The sequence below is a fragment of the Mustelus asterias genome, chromosome 9 (assembly GCF_964213995.1).
Source record: "Mustelus asterias chromosome 9, sMusAst1.hap1.1, whole genome shotgun sequence".
In the NCBI taxonomy this organism is placed as follows: Eukaryota; Metazoa; Chordata; class Chondrichthyes; order Carcharhiniformes; family Triakidae; genus Mustelus; species Mustelus asterias.
The window spans coordinates 83,754,799-83,772,121 of NC_135809.1; the positions used below are offsets into that span (position 1 = coordinate 83,754,799).

General features: G+C 45.8%; 1 protein-coding gene across 1 annotated transcript in view; it reads right to left on the reverse strand.

Annotated features, from left to right (window-relative positions):
* LOC144498780 (potassium voltage-gated channel subfamily KQT member 1) overlaps nucleotides 1–17,323 on the reverse strand; it is a 709,444-nt gene that overhangs the window by 198,343 nt on the left and 493,778 nt on the right. Inside the window, exon 13 of the mRNA XM_078220448.1 lies at nucleotides 10,223–10,317. Within this exon, the coding sequence (XP_078076574.1) occupies nucleotides 10,223–10,317 (95 nt within the window). The remainder of the gene's footprint in view (nucleotides 1–10,222; nucleotides 10,318–17,323) is intronic.

A 17,323-nucleotide genomic window follows, 5' to 3' on the forward strand; every position in this document is an offset into this window, starting at 1 on the left:
ATGTCTCTTAAAAGGAGGCAACTCTGAATAATATTGCTGCAATTTAAAATATTGGAAAATGAAAAGCCAGGGTTATGGATGCTTCAGAGGCGTTAGTGATGGAACCAGAGAGGATATAGGACACCATGGCTCTGTGGGGTACCAGGAGGCCCTCAAGGGCTACCACTGTCTGAGTCTGGGAGCATGTGATCATGGAGGTCAATTGCCAGCATCTGGAGTCGGAGACCTGGCAACAACACTAATGGCCTCAAGTGGTGGTCACCACATCATCGTCAGCCTCTCATGCTGCTTAATACACAACACCCCCAGCAGTCAACCAGCAGCGCTCCCTGGTACTCAGGCCTAACATCCAGATATTCAATCTCAGCCTCACACACCTATTCATACTGGCAGCCTCGCACCCACCTCTTCTTGTCCCCCCATATCAGCTCTGGCAGACATATCTCACTGTCGCTGTGCTACACAGGCAATGGATTCTTCCCTTGCAGACTAGGCAGCAAAGTACACAATTAGAAGGAAGCAAAGCAGAACCAGTGTGGGGAAAGCCAAATGGAGGATACTGTTAGCCATGTTATGGGGCAGGCTGCAACATAGCTTGTGACATCTGGCGTCAGTGCGATAATGTAATGGGGCCTCTTCATCGGTCCTTTGGTGTTGCTCTGTCTCCTTCTCCTGAGGCTACTGGAGTTGGGGAGCTCTGAAACATCATTTCAGCTTGGTGTCTGTGATGGGGTGGCTGGGATGGAAAGCGAGTGATCCACAATAATACTATCTGCAGCTTGCTCATCATCCCAGATATCAGGATGAGGGCAGTGAGCTGTCCCGCTCAATGATCCAAGTTTCACACCCCTTAAAATCCTGTTTTTTAAGCAACACCTTCCTGCAGAACCATTGGTCCCCATCGCACTTCTTGGGTTTCTGATTGTCCACTCAACTCCTGACCAATCGTCACGACAACTAGAAATCCCTCTGGTTTCAAGAATTTGTGGCAATGTGGAATGCTACATTTTTTTTTCTCTTATTGACTAAGTACTGGCTATGCTGGTTCTTTTAAATTATGCTCTTCGATTCCTGGCTTGGGTCATTGTCTGTGCGGAGTCTGCACATCCTCCCCGTGTCTCCGTGGGTTTCCTCTGGGTGCTTTGGTTTCCTCCCACAGTCTGAAAGACGCGCTGGTTAGGTGCATTGGCCATGCTAAATTCTCCCTCAGTGTACCCAAACAGGCGCCAGAGTGTGGCGACTAGGGGATTTTCACAGTTACTTCATTGCAGTATTAATATAAGCCTACTTGTGACACTAATAAATAAACTTTAAGTTTAAACTTTTTAAACTGGTTCGAATGCTACCATGCTAGATGGTGAAATCTGAATTCAATAAAAAAAATCTGGAATTAAAGTCTAATGATGATCATGAAACCATTGTCGATTGGTGTAAAATTCATCTGCTTCACTAATGTCCTTTAGGGAAGGAAATCTGCCATCCTTACCAATTAGGGCTGGACAACAAATACTGGCCCAGCGAGCAACATCCATGTCCCATTAACAAAAAAGGAGCCTCAGGAAAAGGAATGAGAGCAACATCACATATTTAGCCATCATTCTGCCTTTGGATTCCGCTCCATATTGCTGTTGTCAAGGTTTATTCCCTTAGCCGTCAACTCTCCCGAGGTGTCCACAACTCAGTGGGGCCATTTTCCCATAACTCAGAGCTTGGCTCATCAGTGGCCCACATTAGTGGACCTGCACTCCATGTCTTGGGGTGAGGGGCAAACCTCCTCCAAGTTCCTCAGAAGCTTTAGCCTGGGGCCACGAAGGCACAACAGAGGACTTGCCAATGCAGAGACAGAGAGACTAACGCACTTGGCTCTCCTTTTCACACTACTGCAAGCCAGCGGTGTAGGTTAAAAGTGAAAAGGAAATGAGCACACAAAAAGTGCACTAACTCTATTCACCCACACACTGGACACATCACATTGACCTGGTGGATTTTGTCAGCCTTAAAGAGTTCTAGAATCATAGAATCCCTACAGTGCAGAAGGAGGCCATTCAGCCCATTGAGTCTGCACTGGCCACAATCCCACCCAGGCCCTATTCCCATAACCCCACATATTTACCCTGCATTTCCCCCTGACACTAGAGTCAATTTATCATGGCCAATCAACCTAACCCACACATCTTTGCACTGTGGGAGGAAACCGGAGCACCCGGAGGAAACCCACGCAGACACAGGGAGAATGTGCAGACTCCGCACAGACAGTGACTCAAGACCAGAATTGAACCCGGGCCCCTGGCGCTGTGAGGTAACAGTGCTAACATCTGTGCCACCCTTAAAATGTAATGTTTTTAATGGGTTAACTTCCTAATTCCATTTTAGTCTCAATTTATCTCAGTACAGAAAATCCACTGTCCTTTCTGACAATCTCACTCCACTGTTTTCGCATGTCTACTTTATGAAACTATCCACTGAAGATATTCTTGCAATGTTAAGCCTGGAGTGACACCTTCCACGAATGAAGCACTCGAGGATCCTGAAGTGTTGGGCACAACACCTTTTGGTTGGGTTTTGAACAGCTATGGATATTGTAAATTGCAATGAGAAGCACAAGAGAAACACATGTTATCAATTTGTCTGAGTTGCTATTTGCGGTTATCACGTAGAAAATCAGAAACAAATCCCAAACCATGACCAAATTTAAAACAACAGAGCCATGGGACCTGACATTGCTGCCCTTTTCTGGGAGATTTCTTCATCAAGAGCTGCGGTATGAACCTGAGTATAAGAAAAAAATTCAGTTTATGTCGGATTACTCAATCACAATGGCACTTGTCCAGGCTTGTTCCTCTGTTTAAGAATTGGTGATGGTCATCCAGCAACTCTCTGCAAGGCATGATGAACAGCAAAAGGGAGAACCTGCTTTTATATAGCACTGTCCGTGTCCTCAGAACATTGCAGAGAGCTTCACAGCTAATTTAAAACTTTTTAGAGTCTAGACACTTTAGCAATTGAGGGAAATCCACAGCCAATTGCACATAGCAAGGTCCCACAAACAGCGATGAGGTAAATAACCAAATCATTTGTTTTAGTGATGTTGATTGAGGGATGAATGTTGGCCAAGGCACCAAGAGATTTCCCTGCTGCTTTTTTTCTGTAGTCCATTGGATCATTTTTACCTCCAGTGGTTAGCACTGCTGCCTCACAACGCCAGGGACCCAGGTTCAATTCCAGCCTCGGGTAACTGTGTAGAGTTTGCACGTTCTCCCCGTGTCTGTGTGGGTTTCCTCCGGGTGCTCCGGTTTCCTCCCACAGTCCAAAGATGTGCAGGTTAGGTTGATTGGCCATGCTAAATTCCCCTTAGTGTCAGGGGGATTAGCAGGGTAAATACATAAGTTTACAGGGATTGGGCCTAGGTGAGATTGTTGTCGCTGCAGGCTCGATGGGCCAAATGGCCTCTTCTGCACTGTAGGAATTCTGTGATTAATTTGAGAGAACCTCAGTTTAAAATCACATTCAAAATGCAGCACCTCTGATAATGCAGCACTCCTTCAGTGTCAGTCAGGTCTCTGGAATGGGGCTTGAACCCACAGTCAGATGTGTGAATGTTACCATAGAGTCCAGGTCGAGTTCATAGAATCCCTACAGTGCAGAAGGAGGCTATTCGGCCCATTGAGTCTGCACCGACCACAATCGCACCCAGACCCCATTCCCGTAACCCCACACATTTACCCCGCTAATACCCCAGACATTAGGGTTAATTTAGCATGGCCAATTAACCTAACCCGCACATCTTTGGAGTTGGGACTGCCATGGATTTGTAGAGGGAGGAGAGAAGTCCGATTTTATTCTTCTCACTGAGTGAAGGTGCCCAAGTAGAAGTCACATCCATCACATTCAACGGCAGTCTCCATCCCATTCTGTCCCCTTATCCTGCTGCTGTGCAGAGGTGCAATGCTCATCGACCATGCTCCCTCCACCAAACTGGGCAGCTTCCATCAATAACATTTCTCTATTTGAGACACAAACAAAAATGTGCAGAGGAAAGAGCTAAGATTGCCGTCTTTCTGTATTTGTGGAACCAATAGAAAACATGGCTTTCGCTGTGTGTTGAACAGAAATATCTGCCCAGTGACAGAAGAAACAGGAGTACATCAGTAATCATTTGAATATGTCACCACTGTATGAAAGAGCAATTACAACATTCCTTTTGTACAAGTAACTGCATTTCCTATCATTGACACACAACGTATTTTGGCTGAGGTGGCTTTGATATTAAATGGCAGATTGGAGATTTTATTTAGCCAGATTTTTAACCCCAGTGGAGTCTTCAAGTTGACTGTTGCAACAGATTGTTGTCTCCCCCAAAGATTTGTACGTGCAGAGTCGGGAGAAATTTCTGATCTCGCCTGCCATTAGGAAAGTCTGCGCTGTTCGCAGTTTCCTTTCCATAAAATATCACAGCATAAGAAACACTGGTTAGGTGCATTGACCTGAACAAGTACCAGAGTGTGGCAACTAGGGGAATTTCACAGTAACTTCATTGCAGTGATAATGTAAGCTTACTTGTGACTAATAAATAAACTTTAACTTTAACTTGTTTGAATCTGACAGCAGCTTTGTCTACAGATTAGTTAGGGGGCAGGGTTGAACTGTACGCCATTTCCTAATGTTTGCCGAATATCCCATTGTAATCATAGCTCTGTGAAATGGAAATGCAGGGTAATACTGAATACATGGAAGTATTTATATATTTCAACCATTGCTTAGTCATTTTTCTTTATTTTGTTTTTGTTGGTGGCACTTAGATTTCCTTGAATGTTTGTACCCAATGTTCTTAGTTTTTCTTTGCCCCTTAGTACAGTTATTGGAATTCCCAATGAGAATTCCCAATTTGAGGATGCTCAATGGAGAGTCAGATTGCGTTAAGGATTGTTTTTTTATCCACATGATGGCATCTTCTCATCCCATCTACATACCCATGGGTGAGCAGTCCTCAGTCTTGCTGATGGTTAGTCAATGTAGGGGCTCCAATTCCCATTAAAGCTGCAACATCAGAACTGATGGCAGCACTCAGATTTGTGAATGCCTGACCAACTGCCTGTAGTTGGATTCCTCCTCGGAGGGGCAGACTCGATGGGCCGAAGGGCCTCTTCTGCATGGTATGATTTTATGGCTCGAAGCGCTCCAACCACAGCAGGTTCTGTTTTCTGTGCCACTACATGGAAGAAGGGCGATCGATAGCCAGTGTACCTCCAACAACCAAGATCCCACCATCCATTTTTGCAGGTCCTGCAACACTTACTAAGAACCAATGGTGGCAATCTGTCTTCACTGGGTTCTTGTCATCAGTCACAGTTGAACAATTGGTTGCCAACACTTCCATTCATGGCAGTGCAAAATCCATTTCCAGCCATCCAGATGGCAATCTGAACCCATGTCAGAATACCTAGTATCTCACATCCACACTTTCTTCCTCCTAATATGAATGCACCCTGTTCACTGAAACAAAGTGATACTTTGTGAGCCAAAGACAAATTGGCACGTTATAAATGTGACTGCGCAAATGTTCATGCTCATTTTAAAATTCAAGGTGAGGGTGTGGGGCGGGGAGAGAAAAGGGAGTGCTGCATTTCTGCTACTCGTTCACTGTAACTCGGGTGGAAGATCCTATAAAAATATCACATCATCCAGGGTTTCCACAGATCATCTTGCTTTTTTTTTTCATATTTACTGGTATTCATTCATAAGGTTGTGCAGGACTGCCAAGGCCAGCATTTATCACCCATGCAAAAGTGATGGTGTGTGTGGGTTTCCTCCAGGTGCTCCGGTTTCCTCCCACAGTCCAAAGATTATGCAGGTTAGGTTGATTGGCCATGCTAAATTGCACCTTAGTGTGAGGGAGATTAACAGGGTAAATACATGGGGTTACGGTGATCGGGCCTGGGTGGGATTGTTGTCGGTGCAGGCTCGATGGGCCAAATGGCCTTCTCCTGCACTGTAGGGATTCTAGTCTATGATTCTATGAGCCACTATCTTAAACCACAGCAGTCCATTGTAACAGCTTTTGGATGGCTTGCAAGGCCACCACAGAGGGCAGACAACCACATTGCAGTGGACTTGGAGCCACATATTGACCACAGCAAGTGAAGATGGCAGGTTCCTTTTGCTGGAGGACATGAGTGAACCAGTTGGGTTTATTTTAATGACAATCTGACAGTTTCACGCTCACCATAACTGCTAATATCCTTCATATCAGCTTTACTTTAACTGAATTTAAACCCCCCCAGTGGTTGGTTGGGGTTTGAACTTGCATTGCCTTTTTTTTAGCTTAGCCCTCTGGACTACTAGTAACAATATAACCACTGTGCCAGAACCAGGCTACCAAGGTTGTGACAGAGGAAGAGGAATATTTGTACAAGAAATCACGTCTAGATGCCCCTCGATATCAATAAAACAAATTATGGGTTTCTGTCAAACATAACTTTCAAGTGATATAGATATGACCGTGCACAGCTGATCTAACAACTTCCTGCCAGTGTTTGTGCAGGCAAATTCTTCTGCTATATTGACCACAATTTACAGTTAAATTGAGAATATGACTTGAATCAGATTGTAACCAAACCCTCGTATATCTTAAACCAGACAATCCCAGCCAGCAATTGTAATGAGGGGCATGGGGAGCTTGGCTACTTTGGGGTACGTGAAGACGGAAGCTGAAAAATGCCAATCTAAAAGCCTTCACAATTGTCCAAATCTGAAGGAATGAAAGTGGGAGCATTCTTCTCAGCAAAGAGTAGAGAAATGGGAATATCTTGATGATCGCAGCAGCAGATAGAATCGTAGAAAAATAGAATCCCTCCAGTGCAAAAAGAGGCCAATTTGGCCCACCGAGCCTGCACCGAAACAATCCCACCCAGGCCCTATCCCTGTAACTCCATATATTTACCCTGCTAATCCCCCTGACACTAATGGACAATTTATCATGGTCAATCCACCTACCTCACACATCTTTGGACTGTGGGAGGAAACCGGAGCACCTGGAGGAAACCCACGCAGACATGGGGAGAACGTGCAAACTTCCACAGACAGTGACCCAAGCCGGGAATCGAACCCGGGTCCCTGGCGCTGTGAGGCAGCTGTGCTAACCACTGTGCCACCGTGTCATCCTAGATCTAGCAGTGAGCTAAGAAATAAGAGACCATGGTGGCCAGTTAATAAAGTGTACTGGTGCTCCAACGCACGATACCATGGAAAGGTTCAGGCTGCAACCTGCAATGTTGTACCCCGTCGGGGGGAAACACAATGGGTGAAGACAAACCCAGGCAAGTCACCCTCTCCGGCCCATCTGTCTTCACCAGATGGCACAGGGTATCACAATCCGGAGGGAAATGGCTAGCAGCCTCAAATGCAGGTCTGTTCCTCAATTCAACACTGAACCCTTGCCCTGCGAGGTGCCCCTGCCTCACTTGGACCTCTACCTACTGCATCTGGAGTCTTTGTGCATCCCCATCCAGTAAACAATGTGGGATCCGCTTGACCCCCTTGTCTGTGAGCTTTCCATGCAGCTTTTTCAGGGTTCAGCTTCCCTCACCTCGGTCTTCCATTGTTCACCTACTTCAACCACCTCCTAGTCACCCCCCAGTCAAACTTTGGAACTTCGTTGCAGTGGCTGCATAAATACCATAGCACAGTTCTGTCCAGATAGACACTGGTGTGTGGCACCAAGGAGAAGGAGACATAGAACAGAATCCTACAGTACAGAAGGAGGCCATTCGGCCCATCAAGTCTGCACCGACCACAATCCCACCCAGGCCCTATCCCCATGACCTCATGCATTTACCCTAGATAGTTCTGCTGACGCTAAGGGGCAATTTAGCGTGGCCAATCCACCTAACAAGCGCATCTTTGGACTGTGGGAGGAAACCGGAGCACCTGGAGGAAACCCACGCAGACACGGGGAGAATGTGCAAACTCCACACAGACAGTGACCCAAGCTGGGAATCAAACCCGGGTCCCTGGCACTGTGAGGCAGCAGTGCTAACCACTGTGCCACCGTGCCGTCCTTATGCCCTCCAACTGATCCAACTTGGTGACACAAGTGAGTCCATGGGTCTAGCAGCAGAGTGCTGTCCATGAAGACAAGCTCAACATGGAGATGGAGGGTAAGAACAGATCTGCCCCAGTAGAGTGGTGTACAGCACAACAAGAGCAGCGCTGCACTATGGCAGAAAGGCATTGTTGTAATTACTTCTCTTGCCACTCTTTAGCAATTTGGACCGACATAATTTCCCATTGTTGTAAATCAAGTTTGAAAGGCCTGACAGGACACCAGTGGGAAGCTGTTTTAATGAGCATGCATGACATGCAGATAAATGCTGATGGTATTGACACTACCAACCAGCGGGAAGACCGACCCACCATTAACCCATCATTGGGAGAATTACAATGCCATTTTATGCTGGATGGTTTCCGAGTTTTTGGCTCTCACATGATTGCCTGCTCCCGTCCGCCATCAAACCAGCTGTGAGTGGGATGGGAGAATTCCGCCCACACAGAGCCAATATTGAAGAATGGGTGACGTCACCTCAGCTTATATATTCAAATATCTGCAAGCCATTCTAATATCCTTCATCTGTGCCTTTCTTTACCATCATTGAGTGGTTATGTTAAGGTTCAGTTTTCTATCCAGGAACTGCTTTTGCTGGGGCAATTAACCCAGCAACAGTGAACACTGCTCTTGTGAAAATTTGTCACAGATTTCACAAAAGGACTCCTTTGAGACATATTTCTAGATTTGTAAACACTACGGTTATATTGACATTTTCACTGAAGAGTGATGTTATATACCACAAAGTGTAAATTGTGAATGTTAATGAGTCAGTTAAGACTTGACCCAAATATTTGCTTTGGATTAGTTCCGCAGTATATTGTAGCCACATATACTGACTCAGAGCATTTTTACTTGTAGTCTTATCCTCAACCTGAATGAATCATTAGTTCCTATACCTCATGTTCAAGTCGACCATTAGTTCCACGTATCTTGTGTTTGTATTTTCTAATGACGTTGTTCCCAAATGTGTATTTGGTGTATTTTGTCATCAGATCAAAGTACCGGAAATATAATAGGTGGATACTGTGTTGAGTTACCAACCAATATTTACTGCAGTTTATAAGATTTGAAGCTTTCCAGGTGGGAGCTCATTAACATTTTTTTAAAAATCAGCAGCAATGGCAATGGAGTCACCAAATTTGGTCATTAGTGCTTACATTTACCAGGATCTATTTATAACAATAGAAGAGGCATAGCAGTTGCCAAGGCCAGCGAATCCTGCAGAAGCCCTTTGCAATTTGAAGAAGCTTTTGCACGACAGAGGAAGAAGAATAAGCCAGTCTGCCCCTTGAACCTGTTCCGCCATTGAATACAATCAGATTTGATCTGTACATCCCGACTTAGCCAGCTTTGCTCCATTTGCTTCACCCTTAACAAAACTTATCATTCTCAGTCGGGTCCCTGGTGCTGTGAGGCAGCAGTGCTAACCACTGTGCCACTGTGCTGCCCAGTTGGGATTGTTGGTCTAAAGACAGCTAAAGCCCCCGAGAGATTCCAGGGGGTGAAAACCTGTCTGATGGATGGCGGATTGTATGCCTCTGATTGTGACCATACCTGCAGTCTGTGGAATTTGATGGAGAAAGTGTTGACTGGTCCTCGGCCACTTCTTACGTGACGAGATGGGGCTGGCATTGATTTCAAAGGAAGTTGCCACACTCTACATTAATGCTGACAATGAAGAATGACCTTTGATCTGAAATGTCTACCCTGTTCCCCTGTGCCATAACCACTCAATTATCCTCCATCCAACCATGCTGCCCAACCTACCCGCCACTTCCAGCATCTTCTGTTTCCCCTTTCTGACTTACCTACCCTTGCACCCAAGGCTGCTGCCACAATCTTGAGCCCGTTTGGCATTTCAAAGTCTACAGTCCTTTCCAAACACTCCACCATGACACAGATCCCACGTTACGCAGGATGTATACTGTCAACCTGCTAATACAGCTTAGTGGAATCAGTGCTGGAAAGCATAGGCAGCAGCTCAACCTGGCTCAGGGGTGCAAACCCAACACAAATGACCCTGTTTGCACCCCCTGGCCCTTACACTTGATATTATGCAAGTTACTTGGTATTTTACATTCAATTCTCTGCCTGCCCATTGTAATTAGAGTTAAATACCTTCTCTGCAATTCCTTGATTCGCACCATCAAGTTGAGATGACCCTGAGAATACTGCTCGATTACATCTCTGACATCATAAGGCTTTCTGGCTTGCTGTAAAACAAAACAAATATTTTTTTAAGAACAGCAAGGCAAATCAATGTTAGAGTCCAATGCGTTATCCCCCCCAGTACGTCTAGTACACTCAAAGGACCGGACACTGGTATCAGGAAGTCAAAACAAAAAAGGAAAGGATGCCTAAGTATTGCTGCATCCTGTACAAGATCCATGCCAACCCTTACCGGGGGCGAGGGGGGGGGGGGGGGGGGGGGGGTGGCAGGGGGTAGAATTGGCCTTGGTAAAATAAAAAGAATGACAGCGAATTAAACATGCTCATTTTACACCAACCTTTCATTGAACTCAGTGGAAAAGAAAGTGCTGCCCCGTCACTATCGCCCACTTTGTGCAATGAGCCAAGACCAATCTCACCCCTATTTTAATCATAGGCTTGAATGCAAGCACAGATTTCAGAAATCTGGTTTGAAACAGTCCATTTTCTCCACTGGATAATGGATGTATTTGTTATTGCTACTAAATCAGCCATTATCAACTAATTGTGACCATTTATTAAAGCTCTGAGGAATTTCATGCATCACAAACAAGGAAAGTGAAGGTTTGCGCAATTCCAGTGACTTGTACAAATCAAAACTGTTGCAGGAAACAAACGGGAGTTGTCAATGCACCGTGATCAATCCCGAACACTGAGGAGCTTACAGTGTGCACGGGCAAGTCCGACTTCAGCACCTTCCAGCAGTGGCAAACACTCAGCCCAACAGCTTTCCTGCCCCAGAGATCCTTGTGGGTCGAGATCTGTACCTTCCTCAGTGTCTCTCTGATCGTCCTGTTTATGTTCAGAGCTTTGGATTGAACTGGCCGCAAGCAGACATTTTGTGCAGCATTCTTTGAACCTGACGTCTTGAAAGTTCTGCTCCAGTGATGTGAGAATCGGGAATGAGGTCACAAAATATCCCCAGGCTGTCTCTAATAGCCCATGTTTAATCAGGAAATAGCGGCAACACAGACAGCAAGGAATGCCCAGCTGTCTCCTTTGATAATATTAACTTGGAGACACGGGCAGATTTTTCTCTGCCCTCCGGTGTATATGAAGGTGGGGGGGGGTGCACATAAAATAAGATGGGTGGCTAGCCCACCCCTCTCCTAGCTGATCCCATTTTACAGCGGGTGGGTTAGGCATCAACCAGAGGGTGGTGGGAATCTGGAATGCACTGCCTGGGAAGGAAGTTGAGGCCAGAAACCTTACAACCTTTAAAAAATATTTGGATGAGCACTTGCAATATCATAATATTCAAGGGTATGGGACAGGTGCAGGAAAATGGGATTAGCGCACCTTTAGTGGTAGATATTGTTGGTGCAGACGTGATGGGCCGAAGGGCCTTTTCAGCACTTTATGGGCGGATTTTCCAGCCACGCTCGCCCCAAAGACAGGAAAATCCCACCTGAGGTCAACCGACCTTTGTGTGGTCCACGTCCCGCCCACTACAATTCCCGTGGCGGGTGGGATGGCACAATTCCACCCTATGACTGTCCAACCAACCTGACTGTACTTAGGAGTGTTGAGACCCTTTAACTGCCAATTAAACCCCTTTACAGCTCTGCAGTGGGCTGGGGAACGTGGCAGGAAACTGTCCAGCCTGCTACTACCCCAGCCTAGGGTAACAAGTGATGGGGGTGGCACGGTGGCACGGTGGCACTGCTGCCTCACAGTGCTAGGGACCCTGGTACAATTCCAGCCTTGGGTGACCGTCTGTGTGGAGTTTGCATGCTCTGCCCGTGTATGCGTGGGTTTCCTCCAGGTGCTCTAGTTTTCTCCCACAGTACAGAGATGTGCAGGTTAGGTTGATTGGCCATGCTAAATTGCCCCTAGTGTCAGGGGTTTGGCAGGGTAAATACATGGGGTTAGGGGGATAGTGCCTGGGTGGGGATTGTTTTCGGTGCAGGCTCGATGGGCCAAATGGCCTCCTTCTGCATTGTAGGGATTCTATGAAGGAAAGATGGTGCAGTGGGGGCCTTCCTCCCAAGAAGGTGGGGTGAGCCACTTTATTGGTTCATGTTGCATGCGTTGTGGGTACACCTATGATGCTGTTAAGGAAGGGTGTTCCAGGATTTTGACCCAGTATCAGTGAAGAATCAGTGAAATAGTTCCAAGTCAGGGTGGTCTATAACTTGGAGGATAGCTTGAAGGTGGCGGTGTTCCCACATGACTGTCTGGCATTTAACTGTTAGATTGTCCTTCATTATCCTTGCCAATAATCTGGGCAGAGTTGGTCCAACTCACTGCAAACCCTGAATTTCTTCATCCTTACCCTATCATCTGCCCTGATCCCACCCCACCCAGGAGTGCAATGTGAACTGATGCTGCTACATGTAGCAAAGAGAAGACAAGGACCTCGCATAGGCTCCAATTATTTACCCATTGAAAGCAATGCTTTTGGCCAAGGCCTTCAGACAATATTCTGCTCCAGTCTCTGGGGCTTTGCTGTTCCTTTAAAATAACCTTCTACTTCTTAAGCGGCTGCCGCAGCACTGCCTTCATTTTCCTGCAGGACTATTGACAGGTGCCTGCTTCTAGGTGGGAATTTTGCCCGGACACGACTTGTTGAGACGGCAAGTCAGACCTTATCAGGAAAATCCAGTCCCAAGGCTCTAACAGGCATGATCTTAAGACAGTCTGGATCAGGTTACAAGTGGCACAGAACCAGAGCTGAAAGGTGCTCACACTCGAGCATCTATTGCCAATCTGACTGACAAGAGCTGTAAGAATGACTGGCGCACAGGGTTCAGGCATGTGCCGCAATGGGAGGTACTATTTTTGCAGTTATGTTTGCTGGCGAAACGGGTTAATATTTATTGGCCACACAAGACGGTAAATTACAAAGTGAATATTGGTTGAAGAATGTCCAGCAACCATCATTAAAACATGTTAGTCTTCCATCGTTTTGGACTAGGAAGGACAATCAAACACCACCCCCAGAGTCCCTCTCATGTATTACCACAATGAATCATAGAATCCCACAGTGTAGGAGGCCATTCGGCCCATCAAATCTGCACTGACCACAATCCCACCCAGGCCCTATCCCCATAACTCCATGTATTTACCCTAGATAGTTCCCCTGATACTAAGGGGCAATTTATCATGGCCAATCTACCTAACCCACACATCTTTGTACCTAACCTACACATCTTTGGACTGTGGGTGAAAACCAGAGCACCCGGAGGAAATCCACGCAGACACAGAGAGAATGTGCAAACTCCACACAGACAATGACCCAAGCCAGGAATTAAAACCGGGTCCTTGGCACTGTGAGGTAACAGTGCTAACCACTGTGCCACCCGTACTGCTTGGGCTCCAATTTACAAGCGTGTTGTTTTTGGGGCGTACCTAACATAGGGTCCTTTAGATTATCTCAGTAACTGCTGGGTTCCTGCACAGACCCTTGTGCCAGTTTCTATATGTTGGAGGTCCACGCAATGCATCAAGGGGCAAACCCGACTGTCAGCTGAGAATAATCCTCCTAAATAATTAACATAAAGAATGCTAATCCCTCGCCTATGATAGACCCACTTGCATTACATGAGGGAAGCCCAAGAAAATCAGCGCACAGTGTAGGCAAAGACTTGATGTAAGATATCCTTCATTTTGCCAGGCAAGTGTTGAAGTCTTGGCTGCAATGAAGTGGAAAAGCTTCACATATATTCATCTGGATTTTCCGTGCAATCCGTCGCATGTTTGGCAGTGGCAGAAGCAGCCGCAATTGACTGGCAACAGGATCTTCCTGCCCTGTTGACAATGGCGGGACCAGACGATCCCACCGATGTGAATGGCTGGAAATTTCCAGCCACTGACCCACTCTGAGCTACACCATAGCGAGCTACAAGTAACATAGATATAGATCGATGGTGCTGCACGTCCTGGTGAATTGGTTAAGTTAGTCACCAACCATGCACGCCTGCCTGTGTTGCTAAGGGACAATAGCAACGTGGAATAGTAGGAAGTAGGAAGTAACGGTCAATGGATATTTTTCAAGCTGGTGGATGGTTTGTAGTGGAGTTCCCCAGGTCAGTATTAGGACCCTTGCTTTCCTAATATCTATATTAATGATCTAGATCTTGGTGCAGGGGACAATTTCAAAGTTTGCAGATGATTCAAAACTTGGAAGTACTGTAAACTATGAAGAGGGCAGTGTAGAACTTCAACAGGCCGAAGGCAAGTTGGTGGGGTGGGCAGATAGGTGCAGATGAAGTTCAGTGCAGAGAAGTGTAAGGTGATGCATTTCATTAGGAAGAACATGGAGAAACCATATAAAATAACCTGGGCCTGGGTGTATATGTGAATAGATCAATGAAGGTGGCAGGACAATTGGAGAGAGCAGTTAATAAAGCATACTGTATTCTGGGCTTTATTAATAGGGGCATAGAGTACAAGAGCAAGGAGGTTATGCTGAACTTATACACGACACTAGTTAGACCTCAGTTGGAGTATTGTGTACAGTTGTGGGCATCACATTACTGGAATAATGTCAGTGCATTGGAGAGAGTGTAGAAGAGGTTTACAAGGATGGTTCCAGGGATGAGAAACTTCAGTTATGAAGATAGACTGGAGAGGTTGGGACTGTTCTCTTTGGAGAGACGATTTGATAGAAATGTTCAAAATCATGAGGGAGCTGGACAGAGTAGAGAGGGAGTAACTGTTCCCACTCATAAAAGGACCAAGAATAGGAGGGCACAGATTTAAAGTGATTTGCCAAAGAAGCAAATGTGATGCGAGAAAAAACTTTTTAACTCAATGAGTGCTTTGGGTCTGGAGGTAGGTGTGGTGAAGGCAGATTCAATCAAGACATTCAAGAGAGAATTAGATGATTATTTGAATAGGTACAATATGCAGGAATATGGGGAAAAGGCAGGGGAATTGCACTAAACTGGAGATCCAGTGCAGACTTGATGGGCCAAATGGCCTCCTTCTGCGCTGTAACAATGCTGTGATGCTGAAAACTCAGTTAATTTGTTTTTGTCAAATGGCTTCATTTCCCATTCCACCATTTGAGAATAACATAGAATCATAGAATCCCTACAGTGCAGAAGAGCCATTCGGCCCATCAAGTCTGCACAACTATCTGACAGGGTACCTTACCCAGGCCCTCTCCCCTGCCCTATCACTGTAACCCCACATATTTTCCATAATCCACCTCACCTGCACATTGGGAGGAAACCGGAGCACCTGGAGGAAACCCACACAGACATGGGAAGAATGTGCAAAGTCCATACGGACAGTCATCCAAGCCAGGAATCGAACCCGGGCCTCTGGCGTGGTGAGGCAACCGTGCTAACTACTGCTCCACTGTGCTTCACACATCATTATAGTTCTGAAGGAGTCCTACATTGGTTGGCAGTGGAGGAAAGTCATGACTATTGAAGTGGCTACCGCAAAAGGGTGGGGAGCATGTGAGAACTGAGAATGAGTCACAGATGATAATGGCAGAGAGGTAGTGGCATCCATGTTTTGAAGTCTTAAGGTGAATGCTCTGGAGAACAGGCGAACAGCAAATTCAATTTCAGTCATACAGCTGGGAGACCTTAGAGGAAGGTAAGTAACAGCATCACCTAATCATAGAATCATAGAAACCTACAGTGCAGAAGGAGGCCATTTGGCCCATCGACCACAATCTCACCCAGGCCCTATCCCCATAACCCCATGCATTTACCCCCTGACACTAAGGGGCAATTTGACATGGCCAACCCACCTAATCTTAAAAAAAACTTCAAAGATTCACTCAGCAACACCTAAAAAAATAGCTGAACTTAATTGTCACAGACAGGTGTGATGAAAATCACTTGACAGAACATATTATGCAGAAAAGTGCTGCAGAAAGTTTGTCTCACTTGACAGGAAGTATGTACATATGGTAAACATTTAATATTGGCAAATCTTCTGTGACCTCAGTCATGGTGAACTGGAGTAATAGCTATTTTACAATGATAGGGGTGTTATGCCATGTAACACATTCTGTACTATCTGGGTCACTGATTTCCAAGTTTTCTTTTACTTTGGAATTGTTTGTTCTCTATCTTTCCAATCCTGACTTTAGTACTCTGTCAATTTAAACTAGTCAATGAGGTGTGGCAATTAACATGTGACCACCAAAACTGACACTAACAGCAAACAGCAACCACTAAAGCATGTGACTCTCAATATCATGGATCTTATCATGAGCTGCAGGGTGGAACATACTATCCTGAAAAACAACAGATAGGAAAAAGAGTAGGCCATGCAGCCCCTCAAGACTGTTTCACTATTCAATGAGGTTATGGCCGGTCTGCAACCAAACTCCATAAACCAACATGTTTTCTCCATATCCCTTCATAACTTTCCCTGGAATATTGCTTAGTTACAGCACAGAGGGAGGCTATTCAGCCCATCGTCTCCATGTTGGCTCTCTGCAAGAGCAATTTGCCGAGTGCCATTCCTGCTTATCCCCCAAAGCCCTGCAAATATTTGCTTTTTGGGTAATGACCCTTTGAATGCGATAACTGAGTCTGCCCCTGCCACCCTCTCAGGCAGTGCATTCCAGATCCAAACCATTCTCTGCGTGAAAAAGGATTTCCCTATGTTTCCATTGTTTAAATCTGTGCTCTCTGTTCTTGATCCCTCCATCTATGGGAATAGTTTCTCTCTACCTACCCCTCATGCTTCAGATTACCTCTATCAAATCTCCTCTCAATCTTTTATCCCCCAGGAGAGGAGTTCTAGCTTTTCCAATCTATCCACGTGACTAAAGTTCTTCATCCTGGAAACATTCTTGTGAATCTTTCCCACAACCTCTCTGGACATCACTGCAGGAGCTCCTCAGGGTAGTGTCCGAGGCCCAAGCATCTTCAGCTGCTTCATCAATTACCTTGTTTCCATCATAAGGTTAGAAGTGAGGATGTTTGTTGATGATTGCACAATATTCAGTGTCATTTGTGACTCCTTAGATACTGAAGTGGTCTATGTTCAAATGCAACAAGACCTGGACAATATCCAGGCTTGGGCTGACAAGTGGCA